This window comes from Leptonotus elevatus, chromosome 3, assembly GCF_054856555.1.
Source record: "Leptonotus elevatus isolate MCC_2025b chromosome 3, RoL_Lele_1.0, whole genome shotgun sequence".
Taxonomy (NCBI): Eukaryota; Metazoa; Chordata; class Actinopteri; order Syngnathiformes; family Syngnathidae; genus Leptonotus; species Leptonotus elevatus.
This window is the reverse complement of record NC_141241.1, coordinates 29,653,661-29,670,534: the sequence shown is the minus strand read 5'-3', so window position 1 is coordinate 29,670,534 and position 16,874 is coordinate 29,653,661. Positions and strand designations below refer to the sequence as shown.

The 16,874-nt window shown below is 41.3% G+C and overlaps 1 protein-coding gene across 4 annotated transcripts in view; it reads left to right on the top strand.

Moving 5' to 3' along the window:
- The window catches only part of tmc3 (transmembrane channel like 3), a 191,466-nt gene extending 178,444 nt beyond the window's left edge, over positions 1–13,022 (top strand). For 3 of the 4 annotated variants that reach the window (XM_086071898.1, XM_086071900.1, XM_086071901.1), the window contains 6 exons: positions 3,373–3,483; positions 5,960–6,085; positions 6,167–6,245; positions 10,322–10,364; positions 10,463–10,730; positions 12,042–13,022. In XM_086071898.1, the coding sequence (XP_085928024.1) occupies positions 3,373–3,483; positions 5,960–6,085; positions 6,167–6,245; positions 10,322–10,364; positions 10,463–10,730; positions 12,042–13,020 (1,606 nt within the window). In that variant the 3' untranslated portion in view covers positions 13,021–13,022. The remainder of the gene's footprint in view (positions 1–3,372; positions 3,484–5,959; positions 6,086–6,166; positions 6,246–10,321; positions 10,365–10,462; positions 10,731–12,041) is intronic. The other variant, XM_086071899.1, reaches the window with a different exon arrangement.
- Positions 13,023–16,874: the final 3,852 nt, after the last annotated feature.

The window sequence follows — 16,874 nt, the reverse complement described above, 5'->3', positions numbered from 1 at the left end:
ACACCCCCCACCCCCCAAACCCCCCCCCCCCCAACAAAGCCGCCCCCCCCGACCAACCGGCAGCCCCCCTATGAGCAGGTGAACCGGAGCCGAGGGAAATGATATATATATATGTGGTGCATTAAAAAAAATTGATGGGGGGGGGGGCTCTGACAGGGGACCGCAGCACTGCTCTATACCGCGGTCCCCAACCGATGGCACCCCCACAAGCCCCCCCCCCCCCCCAGTTGTGTGGTGCATTAAAATTGGAGGGGAGTTGTAGGGTAAAGATGGTGTTTCCACCCTACCCCACCCCCCCAAAGTGTGTTATGTGCCCTATATGTCTATAAAAGTGTATTGTGCAAACCTAGTGTAGTGAGTTAAGAGGAGCGACCAGCGGGGCCCTCCCCAACTGGGCGGGGGCAGGAGGCGCACCCGCCCACCAAGCCCCCACCCACCCCACCGGGACCCCGGCGGGCATATGGGACCAGCCCGGCGGGGCGATAGGGCTCGCCCCCCGGATACTGGGGCCCGCCCGAGGCGCCAGGACGCCCACCGGAGCGGGGCGGGCAAAACACCAAACCCCAGCCACCCCCGCCGGCCCCCGGAGCACCGAGACCCGGGCCATGGATGGAGCCCCCGGCCCAGGGGAGGGGAAGGAAGGCGTACTGGGGAGGGGAAGGGAGGGGGGGAAGGAGACGACAAGAAAGGCAGGGGGCAGCGGCAGGGCCGCAGAGAGAGCGGGAGAGGAGGAGGAAGGGTGACGAGGGAGAAGGGACAGAGAGGCGGAGGACGGGCGGGGACAGGCGAGGAGGGAGAGGCAGCAAGGGGGAGGAAGGGGGAGGGGAGAGGGAACCACGGGGCACCCCGGCGGTCCACAGGCCCCGAACCGCGTCGCCGGGTCCAGAGCGACGGACCGCGCCGGAGTGGCGCCGCCCCAGACACCAGGGAGAGCCCCGCAACGCAGCACCCCCCAAGAGACCCAGGGAATGGCCAAGACGCAGCCGCCACCCAGCAGCCAACAGAGGGGCAGACCCACCCACGCCCAGCCAGGGGGGGACAGCACCCACAGAATTAACCCACTGGCATGCCGTGAATCCGAATATCAACCCCTGGTGCCCATCGGAGGCGAATCCGCTCGATCCCGCTGGCAGCAGCCGGGTTACTGACTATAAAAACACAACCATTAGTTACAAATTGCCAAATACAGAAACATCAATGCAAGTTATCACGCTGCTGTGGCTCTCGCTAACAGGCAGAATTAAGTAACCAGGTTTAGGTTAAAAAATTCTATATACGTAGACCATGTTTCTTTAAATTTTGACATTTGGTTTTTATTTGAGGCAGATATTTTTTCCATTAAAATGTGATTTATGAGGAGGTTAGACTATTGGTCGATATTCAGAGTTTGTTTATTTTTCCAGTTAACAAGAATTGTTTTTTTTGCGATAGTAAGGGCTACAAGTATAGATTGAAATTGTTTATGTGGTAAGTCAGTTGTTGTTAAGTAACCTAGCAAACACAAGTTTGGAGAGAACGGTATCCTACAGTCCAAGACAGCGGAAAGTTTAACGGAGCTATAGACAAGTCTGTTTCCCATTTCGAGATGGGTAAAGACGTTTTATCAGTATATGAAAGTAACTTATATATTTTTGAGAGTTTTTTTGTTGTTGTCGGAGAAAGCTTGGTAATATCTTTAGCTAAAACAGGCGGTTGGAGCGTACCCTGAAGTGTTGGAATTTGTTTCTTTATCATACTTTTAACTTGCAAATAATGTAAAAAATTTCAGTTTTTTATTTTGTATTTTTGGAGCAAGGATGTATATGATATAAACATATGATCTGAGAAGAGATGGTGGAGATGTGTAATTCCTTTCTGCTCCCACACACTCAAATAAAACGATTGGTTGTTAATTTGAAAGTCGGGGTTATGCCATAGGGGAGAAAGCCCGTAGGGCTCCACTTGGGTTTTTGTCATTTCTAGTGCCTTCCACCAGGCAGTCAGGGTGGCGGAAATCATTGGGTTTTTAAAACAATTATGTCGCTTAATCGATGTTGTAATGAAGAGTAAATCTAGAAGTCTGAGGTTATTACAATCCTTCTGTTCTAGTTCCAGCCAACAGTTAGTATCTCTGTTTGGTTGTGCCCATATAATGATATGTTGTAGCTGGTTAGCTATATAGTAGTGCATAAAATTTGGTGCCTCTAGACCTCCTTTGGATTTATTTTTCTGAAGAGTAGATAGACTAATCTTTGCTTTTTTTTTATTCCAGTAAAATTTTGTAACGGCTGAGTCCAACAACTGGAACCAGTTAGCCGTAGGTTTAAATGGAATCATTGAGAAAAAATTGTTTATTTTGGGTAAAACTTTCATTTTAATAGTGGCTATTCGTCCTATTAGAGAAATAGGAAGATTATTCCAGCGCTCCAAGTCACTATAAATGCTATCCAGAAGTGGAGTAAAGTTTAAATTAATTAAATCAGTTAATTTAGGTGAGATTTTTATGCCTAAGTATTTTAAATTACCTATAGGAAATGAGTAGTGTGGGTCCTGGCTTGCAGGGTTCCATGAATTTTCTGTAATAGGTAGAAGTGTTGATTTTGACCAGTTAATAGAATAATCTGATAACTGTGAGAATTTAGTTATTAAGTTAAATACTTCCCCTAACGAAATAGCAGGCTTTTCTAAATAAAGTAAAATATCATCGGCATATAGATTAATTGTATGTTCTGTTACCCCAGAGGGAATTCCTTGAATCCTTCTTTCCTGGCATATGGCTAATGCAAGCGGTTCAATAAATATTGCAAATAATAAAGGCGACAGTGGGCATCCCTGTCTTGTGCCTCTCTGTAGAGTAAAACTCTGAGATATAATCCCATTAGTAGTAACAGTAGCTTTAGGAGAATCATATAATACTGACACCCAGTGAATAAATGACTTCCCAAAGCCAAATTTATTTAAAACAGCAAAGAGGAAGGACCAGTTAACTTTGTCAAAAGCTTTTTCTGCATCCAATGATATAATAACTGCCTTTTTATCATACCGCTGTGACATACTAATAAGGTTAAAGAGCCTTCTAATATTATTAGTAGAGTGACGCTCTTTAATAAAGCCTGTTTGGTCGCTATGAATGATTGTCGGGATTACTGTTTCTAATCTAGATGTAAAAGCCTTAGTGATCATTTTAATATCAGTGTTAATTAGTGAAATCGGACGGTATTTTGAGTCAAATTGATTTTTGTATTATTATTATTATTATTATTATTATTATTATTATTATTATTTTTATTAGTATTATTATTATTATTAGTATTATTATTAAGGCTTGCCTTTACATCAATTTGATGCCCAATATCTCATGATGATCAATCTCATTTTCTCTGTTTATTGCAGATCAAATAATTTCTACTTGGCTATGCTGCTTTTCATGCTCTTTTTGTGTATGCTGCCTACCATATTTGCCATTGTAAGATACCGACCATCACAGCACTGTGGACCATTTAGGTAAGAAGAACCCTCTTTATTGTCATCAGCCACTGCATTTAACCTATATTAACCATGGGCACCAGAACCAACTGGGATATCCACTTTGTAAGGCAGAATCCTAGAACCACTTGGCCACAGTTTGCCAAACAGTAATCTGACTTTGGAAATACTCTACATAGATACTGTATGCAACATTTGTTTCTCACAATTTCTGAAGTACTTACTATAGGTTTCTTTTCACCAGTGTTCAGTCACTTAAATGTATTTAAAAACCTGGGGCCTCATTTATCAAGCATGCGTAAGCAGTATGCACAGAATTATGCGTAAAGCATGCATCATTCCCATGCACAGTATGAGATTTATCCATTTGGACTTCTTTGTGAGGATGAGCATAAATTTACACACAGCTCTGACTAAGCGTACACATAAAGCCGTGGATTGACAATTAAACTATAAATGGAATGGCTAAACAGACAATTGCACCCACATTTTAATGATGTGCCATCACACAACAAATTCAGCAATGTTAACTCTTTGACTGCCAGACGTTTTCAGAAAAGGGATGCCGTCAGTGCCAGCCGATTTAAGCATTTTGACTGATCTTTCAAGGTCCACAGAAAATGTTCTGTTTGGACTATGGAAACACACATACTACCAAATGAAAGATTGAACTTTCATCTTTCATCAGAAACAAAAAAGTTTGTTTCTACCTTATTCCGTTCTTTAGTAATCAACAATAGAAAATGGTTAGTTTCACCCGATTTCGCTTGTTTTGGACCAAAATACGGAGATATCAAGCTTTTAGTGAAACGATATTATTTCATGCACTCTAGTGAATTTTACACTTCTTTTTGTCCATGAATGATGCCACAAACACCTAAATAGTGCTTTACTTCTATAAAACACTACCACCAAGAATGAAAAAGTGTTTTTTGATAGCAAAATACGTTTATTTACATTCAACAGTGTAACAATTTGACAACAATTTGGCAAACTATTTACAAATGTGTGCAACTGTGGTGCTATTTACAAATATGTGGATGTTTCAACGACGACGCAACAGCATTTGCACAACAGATTGCCTCAGCGTCAGCCACAATGTCGACTTTGAGGTCAAAAGTTAATTATATAATCAGCAATGTTATTTGCTTGTATGGAGTATATGCCACGGAGAAGGTGGGACTTCCGGCGGAAACTATCATGCGCTTTTTCTGTTTCTGGTTACTATTGTGACATAGGCATGAGTGTTACATACAAGACAACAGATCAGATCAGTTAGTCAACGCGAAGGAAAAACGTGAAGACGTTTAAGTAGCAGCGGACAACGAGCACTGTAGTGTCGTTGTTTTTGGTGTTGCTGATAGCAGACAACTATCCAGTCATGTGTAGCAGGCAGAACTTGATCTACAGCGCCACCCTTCTGTTGTAATAGTGTACTGTTGTACAGGACTTGAATGATACGACTTAAGTACTTAACTTCAAAGAAAAGGGAGGGAAATCACGCAGGGTACAAGTGGAAACACACCAATTTTAATGGAAGTAAATGGGACCGGATGTTACATTGGCACACACGTCACTTTCACCGGAAGTAAGTGGCATATAGCCCATTTGCATCACTGAGTTCTGAGATCTACACAGTAATAGGTCTCAAAATTGCTATTATTTTTTTTTATCCGCTTAGGGGACTATGTTTTTTTAAATTGTTGAATAGATTTCATTACACAAAAGACAGAAATGTTTACATAAAATTACAAGATTTGAATGAAAAGAAGCAGAGAGAAGAGTGAATGATACTTCATGGCCCTTTTTTTTTTTAAAGGAAATATTTACCAATTCACATTTAAATAACCCAAAAGGAAATACTCCCGTTATGATTTTTCAATGTTTACACTCACCATTACTGTGAAGACCAAAATATTCAGTTAATACCATGATATCAATTTCAGGCCGAAACACAAAGCCCTCAGTTTCTGTATGAAGCAGTTAAGTCTGGAGCAAAAATCAGGGGATTTACAAATAAGCTTACATTTATTTACAAAGATCATGTACATTAGTACAAAATGTTTTTGTTTTTTTTAGTTAACAAATGCATTCTTATTTACATAGTCTATTACACATAATTGCACATTTAAACAGGACGGCAAGTAGTATAGTGCGTAAAACGTAAAAAAGGACTGCTTCCCTCAGACAACCTCTTTAGTGTCCTTGTGGCATTATTAGCATGTATGCTATTAATATTTTTGATAGTATGTTATTTTCTATCAAGTTTGTAAACGTTATTGGTACATTGTGAATATTGTACAAAAGCTTAATTTGAAAAACATTGCAAATCGAATCAAAATCGCAATATTTGTCAGAAAAAAAAAATGTTTTCCCTAAAATCGCTCAGCCCTATCCCGGATTATCCAGTATCATTGCAGCAGGGATTTAAGGGTGATAACACTCTATATTGTTTTCCTGTGTGATAATCTAAGAATAAAACTGTATGTTTCAGCGGTCAAGAAAAAATCTATGACATCATATCTGAAACAGTGGCCAGTGACTTTCCCCTGTGGTTCAGTAAAGTGATGAGTTACATCACCAGCCCTGTTGTGGTGTTACCGGCACTACTTCTTTTGTTGTAAGTCCTTTCACACGCACAGATAAACTCACAACACAGTGTGAAACTAGTACTATGATTTCCATCATCTCTGTGTTTTAGCATGCTGATATACTATCTCCAGGCCATTGCCAGATCTCTAAAATTCACCAACAACCAGCTGATGATGCAGCTCCAGACAGTGAGTCTCTAACCAACTGACAGATGTATGCTATGTAGCTTTTAAAGTTGAAAGTCCTTAATTAAGTTACTGCCACAGACTTTTCCATGTGCGCCAACTGACTTGTTGAACGACTTGGCTAATGATGTATTTATATTTTATATTGAAAATTGTTTTACAAAGCTGAAAAGCTAACAAAGCTGAATGGTGATATGCATTTAGTCATTTCAGTGATATTATAATGCATTTCCTGATATGATAGATACATTTGCAATGTACAGCCGGAGGTGAGATTCGAACCCACGACCAACTGCACCACCGAGCAGTATCAGACACCTGGTAATGATGATAAGTAGAATGTATGGAAGTGGGCGTGGAAAATGGTACAGGGTCATCATCTAAACTTGAATAACTTTAGAAATAATTAATCGATTATTTATATTTTTCAGATTTACCAAGAAGATTTAATGTTCTAAGAGTCTATAAAATGTGACCTTCGAGATGCCATGGACTACTGAGAAAAATACATTTATAGTTGAGGCATATTTTCGGCTGAAGTCTATCCACGCAGCTCAATTGCAATTCAAAGAACAGTTCAGATGTCGTGAATTTCCTGTCCTCTCAATGATCTACAGATGGGTCAACAAGTTCAGAACTCATGAGACTGTGCATAACCTCAATGGTAAAGAAACTAACAGACAATCACACTCTGGACGACCGAAATCATCAAGGACACGGCACAACGTTGCTGCAGTCAGATACTCTGTTGTCCGCAGTCCAAGCAAGTCTGTGCTTCGGCGAAGTCAAGAGCTTGGAATCAACCGGGAGTCTGTGCTGAGAATTTTGATCGCAGTTCTGTCTGTTAGTGTCTTTACCATTGAGGTTATGCACAGTCCCATGGGTTCTGACATTGTTGACCCATCTGTAGATCACAGGAAATTCACGACATCCGAACTGTTCTTTGACTTGCAATTGAGCTGCGTGAATAGATTTCAGACGAAAACATGCCATCCATCCATCATCTAGCGGTTATCCGGGGTCGGATCGCGGGGACAGCAGCTTTAGCAGGGAAGCCCAGACGTCCCTCTCCCCAGCCACTTCAACCAACTCCTCCAGCGGGATCCCAAAGCGTTCCCAGGCCAGCCGAGAGACATAGTCTCTCCAGTGTGTCCTGGGTCGTCCAGGGAGGCGTCCAGGAGGCATCCAAACCAGATGCCCAAGCCACCTCAACTGGTTCGTCTCAATGCGGAGGAGTAACGGCTCGACACTGAGTCCCTCCCGGATGGCCGAGCTTCTTACCCTATCTTTAAGGGAGAGCCGAAAATATACCTCAACTATAAATGTATTTTCCTCAGTAGTCTATGACATCTTGAAGGTCAAATTTGGTAGACTCTTAAAACATTAATTCTTCTTGGTAAATCTGAAAAATAAAAAGAGCTGATTAATTATTTCTAAAGTTATTTAAGTTTAGGTGATGACCGTTTTTTGTGTCACCCTGTACCTCAAAAGTTCAATGTCCGTCCCATTAAAAATGAATGGGGGAAGGCTGATACTTAACGTTAAATAGTGTGAATACTGTAAGTAATGTGGAATCAGACGATATATTTCCAGATAGGCGTGAATTCTGTGGCAAGTTTAAATTTGAATGATGTAAATGGGAAGTGTAATGTGGGAGTTATTGCACGGCAAAACCTGAAAATTTTAAATGTCTTTCCTATTGCAAAATTAATGGGGAAAAGTTGATATTGAAAATGTAATTGTGCGAAAACTAAGTAATGTGGAATCAGATGATGTTTTCCCAAGATGGCGTGAGTTTTTGAAGCAAGTTGAAATTTGAACGGTGTAAATCGGAAGTGTTATGTGGGAGTTATTGCGCGGCAAAAAAAGTGTGGAGAATAAAATGCTATAAAGAATCTGAGTAACTTAAGTGGGAATGCATTCCCACAATAATACATTTTATTTATAGGCGCCTTTCTGGACACTCAAGGTCACCTTACAACAACAGTTAAAAACATACAAATACAATATTAATAAAAACAGAAAATTAAGGCTGTGAGTATGGCAGTAGAGTGATGGGTGAGAGAAATGCGGAGCCAGTGGATCTTTCTGAGATGGAAGTATGCGTAGCAAGTGATGTTATTGATGTGTGAGGTGAAGGAGAAGGTGCTATCGAGGATGACGCCTAGACTCTTGATCTGAGGGGAGTAGCCGTCAATGGAAATGGAGAAATTGTTTATTTTATTTAGGGTAGATATGGTGCCGATTAGGAGGAGTTCAGTTGTATTGCTGTTTAGTTTGAGGAAGTTTGAGGTGAACCATGGTTTTATTTCCTGGAGGCATTTGGTTAGAGAGGAGGGTGGGAGTGTGGAGTTGGGTTTGCTGGAATGTAGGTGTATTACACGTAGCAGTGAATGTATATGTGATGTTTCCTGAAGATGTGACCAAGAGGCAGAAGGTTGATTAGAAACAGCAAGAGGCCAAGGACAGAATCCTGAGAAACACCTGAAGTGACGGGGCGTGAGGTAAAACATTTGAGCTGGATGAATTGGGTGGGGTCGGAAAGATAGGGGCGGAACCAGAGGGTGGTGCTGGGGATACCAATGGAAGAGAATCTGTCCAGGAGAATGGAGTGAGAGATGGTGTCAAAGGCTGCACTGAGCTCAAGTAGGAGGAGAATGGGGTGTGAACCGGAGTCAGCAAAGAGAAGAAGGTCATTGGAGGTTTTGAGGAGGGCAGTTTCAGTGTATGGAGGGAACGGAAGCCAGATTGAAATTCATAAAGGTCTCCAATAACCTTTGAAAAAGGTAGGTAGATGTGAAGTTGAGCAGCAACAGTTTTTTTTTTTTTAAGTTTGGAAATTAAGGGAAGGTTTGAAATGGGTTGGCAGTTGATCAGGTCAGATTCTGATCATTTATACTGCCGTGTTCTTGGCGCAAATCCATTGCCATGTGTAGTAAATCAGGCTCAAATTTGTTCCCAGATGTCAAACTTTATGGCCGTGTTTGCGCTGGTATATCATTAGAGCAACATCCTTAGTGAATAGGACGTTAACAGCAAGCTGCGGGTGCATATGTTGAACAATTGTTGGCGCTTTCAGCAGACACAGCACATTCTTAGTGGATTTGGCCCAAAGTTTTCTCCCAGTCAGGAGGCCCACAAAAGCCCCTTTTGATATGTGCAGTGAGCTGTTTCTACAACTAGGTGTCAGTAATGCCTAAGACATGGAGTTCCATGCAAGCATGTGTTAAGGTTCTTGTTTGAAAAAAAAGAGGGCATTTCATCAGTAGTGAAAGAAGGTTTGTTGGTCCATCAATGACGGATGCCCACAAATGATGTGAAACATTGACAGACGCTCATTTCGCTGAAGGAATGATGAATGTCGGATTGACGATTACAATGCAGTTCAGTTCAAAATACTGATGGATTGATGATGACTGTAGGGTGTCCTGACTGTTGACGATTCGAAGTGGGTCAACAACAAAAAATATTGTAGCAACCATTCAATAGGGTTCACGTGTTCTGTGGTTTGCAATAGAAGCCATAAAGGCAACGGGGAGATTTTTGTGAGCTATGCACCAGGTAATGTCTTGTCGTCGTGGTTTCTGCCGACAGTAATCGCGCCAAGCTCCCATATTAAAGAGTTGTTGCTAGCTCACCGCTTGGTCTGATTATTTATGCAATGCTACAATATTTGAGAAAAACTAATTCTATAGATTTACCCTTCGCATTTGTGTGAGTGGATGAAGAATCTACTCGTGCTGTCTCATATTTTAGGGGCAAAATGTGACCATTTAGGGGCAGTCTTTTGGGTCAAATTAATTCAAATGAATAACCTCCCATGGTGGACTAAAATCCAATTACCCAGTCCGTTACAGTATTAATAAATCATGAAAATATTTTTCTATTGGTGCTTAGGGCTATCGAGAGCCATAAGTTGCCCATGTGACTCCATATTCATCTCACAACTACATGAACATAACTAAGCTCAACTGCTTAACGTCATGGAGTGAAATATGGGCAATTACACACTACAGTATATTTGAAAGATGTTGAGGAAATGTAGAAAAGAGATAAGAGTATTTTTCTATTCCCATTAGGAGCGCACTGACGATAAAAAGAAAGCCTTCCAGATGGCTGCAGGTGTGTTGTCACGCTTAGGAATTTGTATTATTGAATGTGCATTTTTAGATTTATGGAGCGCTCTCTCTTTTTGACACTAATATTAAACCATTTCTCAGCAAGACTTCAGGCTCCAGGAGAAGAAGTGGGGTATCAAAAGCCAGATGAACAAGAGAGTGACATCACAAGCCAGGTTCCCTCCATCCAAACTTCTTCCTCACAACAGAACGGCTGCATCACAAACCTCCAAGCTCCTGGGCAGCGTAGTAACAGCATTCGCACAATTACTCAGTCTGCATCTCGGGGAGAGCTGAACAGAGCCGTGGCTGGATCCTCCAGAAGTCCTGCCACAATCCCCAAACATAGGTTGGAGCACGTGCCAAACAGGTGTCAGAGAAAGAGATATTTTGACAAAAAGCCACCCAATATACATGTAACTGTTTTGTGTTGTCAAAAGAATGAATTCGAACACATTTTGACTGTAATGTGCAGTACAGCATTGCCGCTAGGGATGCTTCCATCCGATATGTGGACCGGGTATCGGCCCAGATATTAGGGGAAGAAAATCATATTGGGTATCTGTTACAAAAAACCCCATCCACAGAGGCTTATTTTCAGGGCGCGCGCTTCCCGTTGGCCCCGTCTCCAATGACAAGGTGAAACCGGAACGGCGAGGTAAATATTTCCCATGCTTGCCACGCCAGCACGGTCAATTTGTCTGTCAAAATTGCACTGGGGGAACATCGCTATTTAAAACATCATTAATCATGCTTTTTCTATTAAGTACTGTCTCAAATGTCTCCAATTTCGATACGGTAAATGTTTTGAGTGTGTGCGCCGTGGCCACTGATAGAGAGGTAGTTGAAATGTGCAAATGGTGTGGTGCTATTTGGAGGGGTTGTGGCAGAGAGGGGAACTACAGTACAGTACTGTAATGTAATGTATGATGTGGTGTGCACTTACAAAATATTAACCTGCGAGCGAAATATGGCATTTACGGACATCAGTCAGCCTTTGATCGTATCTGCGAATGTTCGTAAGTTGGATGTCCGTTACTAGAGGAGTACCTGTACTTAAGTAATGATTACATTCATTCAATAAATGTATTGAAAATGTTGAAAGAAAATCATACTTCAATAAATCTGTTCAAAAAACAACATTTAGACATTAAAGAACTTTTAAAAGCATTTGAGTTTTTACATTGACTATTTTGGAAGAAAAAACATGTGCAGAGACAATTTAGTATGGATCGTATCAGATCGGTATCGGCAAATACTGAACCCAAGGTATCGTATCGAATCGGTAATGAAAGAAGCGGATCGGAGCATCCCTAGTTGCCGCAATATTACAGTCACAGATTACTTGGTTGAAAACGTCTACTTGTCTATTGCGGAAATCAAAAACTTTTCACCTGTATTGGGTGGTTCTGGAATGTATCCCCTGTGATGAATGGGGTTCACTGTATATTATTATTAGTACCTTTTTTTTTTTTTACATATACACTTACACTTTGAGTTACAATGTTTCCCACACCATGTTAATACTTGGGTGGGCCACCCAAGTAAACTGGCCACCACCCAAGAAATTTTCAATAAAAAAATAAATGTATTTTATATATGATTTTCTGAATTCTGCCAAAACTAACATCTACAGTAATTATATTATTTGATTCTGATGTGTCGTCCTTTCTCATACCAGGCACACACCATTCCCTGGAGGCCCAAGCGGTTCCTGTCGCTCTAAATCTTACTACTATAAGGCGTGCAGTCACCAAGCCAGGTATTCTGACAACATCCACTCTGACCCCCTGTACAGGAAGACCTTACGTGCTATACATCATGATGAACCAGCTGGAATCATGACTGCCCAGAGCTATGGGTGTCGTCATGGTCATGCCACCCGCTATGTGATTGTCAATGAACATGAACCTAGAAAGAAGCTGCTTCACTCAGCCACACGTATCCCACGCCATTACTTAATGGAGGAGGAGCCAGCAGAGATTCTGGAGCTCTACCCATGCAACATCAATCGCTACACTGCTCGCACCCCACACCACCAACCACACCTCCACAGATCTCAACTATCCCAACAGAATTTGAATAAAGATGAGGAGGAAAAAGAGGGCAAACGCAGAAGAATGTTAAAGAAGACTCATCGACCCTGTTCTCTATCTGACCTCCACCAGCCACCACACTTTTACATTGGTGACAGAGTAGAGAGCCACTTGTCTGTAGCTAAAGACAGCCACAGAGGTAGAGGGCGGTACAGATCCCAGGAAGTGGATGATGAAGAGGAAGGAGATATCAGATGGAGAGGTATAAAATCACACTCCCGCTCCCAGGACAGTATAAGAGGAGCAGAGCCTCTACTAGTCCGAACCAGGCACCACATAAATTCTCCAGGAAGACATAGTCAGTCCGCATCTAGGAGCAGGCACATTAAATCAAAGGCAAGGCCAAATCTGGACCATCCTCTGACTGAGTCTGACTCCGCCTCCCTGGCCTCAAGCAGTGATCAGCAGAACAGCAGTACAGACCAATACATTCAGGTCATCCATGACAAAGAGCATTACCTCAAGTCTAATGCAAGGCAAGGAAAATTATCCAGAAAAAGAGTTAAACAAACCTTGGATTTAATTTCCCTTGAGTCAAATGACCTAGTTTGTTCCAATGTGTGATATTTTGTAACCAGAGGTGGCAAATACAAGTCCAGAAAGTAAAAACCCTGCCAAAGTTTGACTATAAGCCCTGATAGCTAGCTCCTTAGCAAGTAAACGAGCACCATGTTAGCTAGGCAGCTAGCTAGCTAGAACCTGGGGCTAAAGACAAACTGTGGCAGGATTTGTACTTTCTGGACCTGGGTTTGCCACCTCTGTTTGTAACATGCACTATTGTGTTGTGAGCAAATGAACAGTTATAGTCTAAGCCAATTGAAATGTGATTTTATTTTCTGTGGTTGTAATAATAATGCATTGTTATTTGTTAATGTGTGATAGCAATAAAAGCTAACGGTGTTTCACTCAGTGTTTCATAATTTCAAGCATTTCATCAGACATCATTTCCATCTGAATGCACATACGCTAACCATAAAATAAAAATCACGTTAAATAACGTTTAGTAAAATCCAAATGAGTGCCGCCAAAGACGTTAAAAGACGTTCACTATGTTTTTTTGTTTTTTTTTAAAACGGGTGGAGGAAAGAAAGCCTTGGCAAGCTGTGCTGAAAGTATCAAGCAGGTCGAGTTAGTATAATGCCTATTTTGGGCACTAGATGGCAGTGATGACTCTCTTTGGACAAGATCGGGTAGGCGTCAGTAGAAGACGTGAGGCGGAGCTAGAGTGTTGAGGGGAGAATGGCTGAGGAGGCGAAAATGGCGACCGGTTGCAAGCAGCTCACGCTTGAGCACTTTTTTCAAAGACGAAAAGCATCGACCAATGCTAAAGAGCACATTGATGATGATGATGGTGACTCCGAGGTTGACGCCGAAGTTGGAAACGTTGACGCGGCGGCTTTGATCACGTCGTAAAGCCCCACGGCTAGCGATGCTAACGGCGGAAAACGAGCACTTCTGCACAGGCGGACGTTCAATCGGACGATGAAGAGTACCCCGAGTCCAATGCATATTCATCGGAGGAGTGGGTACAGTCTGATCACGAAGAAGACACTGGTTCTGGACTACGATGCCACCATGAATGGGGTGGATAAGATGGATCAGAACATCTCTTACCACCCGGTATAGGATATGAAGGACATGAGGAAGCCAGATGTAACACCAGGTCACCGTATCATGATCTTGGGAGTAGACTTGATGACAACATGGCCAAACACATACTTCAGTATATACCTGCTACTCCCCGGAAAAAAAGGCCGGCAAGAAAGTGCACGCGAAGGGGCAATCGCAGTGAAACTAATCTGTGGTGCAAATCCTGCTGCGTCCCCTTGCACGCAGGGGAGTTTTACACAATATACCTCACAAAAAGAAAAACTGTGTAGTTGAAACAGCCACACAATTGTAAATAGTACCACAGTTGCACACATTTGTAAATAGTTTGCCAAATTGTTTTGTCAAATTGTTATACTGTTGAATGTAAATAAATGTATTTTGCTATCAAAAAACACGTTTTCATTGTTGGTGGTAGTGTTTTACAGAAGTAAAGCACTGTTTAGATGTTTGTGGCATCATTCGTGGAAAAAAAAGGTGTCAAATTCACTGGAGTGCATGAAATAATATAGTTTCACTTAAGCTTGATTTCTCCGTATTTTGGTCCAAAACAGAGCATTTGGGTGAAACTAACCTATTTTCTATTGTTGATTACTGAAGAACGGAATAAGGTAGAAACAAACTTTTTTTTCTGATGAAAGATGAGAGTTCAATCTTTCATTTGGTAGTATCTGTGTTTCCATAGTCCAAACACAAGATTTTCTGTGGACCTTGAAGGATCAGTCAAAATGCTTAAATCAGCTGGCACCCACACATTCTCTTTTCTGAACTTGCTTGGCAGTCAAAGAGTTAAACTGTAGTGGTGATTGATACAAATACCAATATTATCGATACCAATTCAGTATCGATATCAGGTCGATACTGGCACTATAATATCAATCTTTTAGTTTAGTTTCAATTCGGTTCTTTTATGCACTTCTGCAGTTTGGTCAAACAGATAACAGCCATGTCACCATACACTCCACTTCTGTGAGTCAGGGCAGAGCAGTCACAGGCAGACTTGCTCCCGCTCTCCCTCCTTCCCTCCTGTGTTGTGCGCCATCACATAATTTAGCATCTTTGCAGTAGATTGCCTGAACACATAAAGTCTTTAACTTGAAAATGAATTTATTTTGTATGTTGTTTTATGTTTTATATTTGTTGCTGCGATGGTTGTTTGTCTCTGTGTGCCCTGCGATCGGCTGGCAACCAGTTCAGAATGTACCCCACATACTGCCCGAAGACAGGTTGGATAGGCTCCAGGGACCCTTGTGGGGACAAGCGTTTAATAAAATGGATGGATGGATTTGTTGATGCATGATAATCTTTAACATCTTTTTTAGGTTGAAAAAATCCACAAAAGTGCAATGAAGACAGATCTTTTATTTTATTTTATTAGTTATTTTTTGTATTTATAGTTACCGAACAGTATATGATAAATAATTTGTTTATATATGTTATTTTTCGCTGATCACTTTGTGCACTTTGTATAAGAAAGTTAAAAAACAAAAAACTAATGGTTGTAATGTTTCTGGGTGAAAAAAACTTTGATAAAATAATTTATATATATATATACGGCGTATTGTGTCACGGGAAATAGTCACCCCACTTTTGCATTTTATTTCCTTAGATAACTGCAATGAACTTAGATGTCGATTTTCTTCCACCCTTCCCAAGATGCTGCTGTTAACATCCGTAGACGACCTTGCAGATGGTTGCAGTTCCATCTTTTTAAAATGTTTGTACCATTTTTGCTACAGTATTTTGACTGATGAGTAAAGCTTTGCTGATCTTCTTGTAGCCATCACCTTTGTTGTGCAAAGAAATTATTTTCTTTCTTAGGTCCTGTGACATTTCTCTTCCGTGTGGTGCCATTGCTAACAGCATGAAATGGGAAAGTGTTTTCTTTAAGTAACACCCATTTATAGTCAACAGTTTGCTTGACACCTGTGTAATAAATAATTAGACTCAGCTGTACACGTTTGTAGTCTAAAATTTGTGCTTTTTGGGCTTTGCTCTAGAGACTTTCACTGGGGTGTACTCATTTTTGCATCACCCGAATTTGAATAAAACTGAAAATGATGTTCTCTAATGTATATTATTAACCGTACTTTCATGTTATAAGTTAAACATATGTTGTACAAATTTAGTCTTGTCAATGTTTTTAAAATTGTTTTTGATTTCATTGACATATTGTTCAAAGTGTTATTTTTCGTAGGGGGTGTACTCATTTATGCTGAGCACTGTATATGTGTGTGTGTGTGTGTGTGTGTGTGTGTGTGTGTGTGTGTGTGTGTGTGTGTGTGGGGGTGTGTGTGTGTGTGTGTGTGTGTGTGGGTGTGTGTGTGTGTGTGTGTGTGTGTGTGTGTGTGTATATATATATATATATTGTTTGCTGGGGGTGCTTCATCTACCCTTTCTTCCTTTCCTCAGTCTCTCCTTTGGTCTCTTGAGGTCTCCCTAATTTGTTGGAATTTAGATGTTTCTGGGGTTGGTGAAAGACTCTGGTTGGTAACCCGGTGGGTAGTAGGTGATATCTGGTCGGTGCTGGATTTCACTTTCCTTCCTTTTCTTTGATCTTTCCTCGGGTCTCCTGACAACCTCACGATTCTAGCTGAATTCTGAAGTTTTCGGTTTAGGTGAACGGTATGGGATTTTTAATAGGTTTTAGGTGAATTAATGAGTACACACTCACACGCACGCACACATACACACCACCCCACTCACGCACATAAAAATAAAAGAGAGAGAGAGAGAGAGAGAGAGAGAGAGAGAGAGAGAGAGAGAGAGAGAGCAATGATGATGACATGTCGAATCTGTATAATTACCGA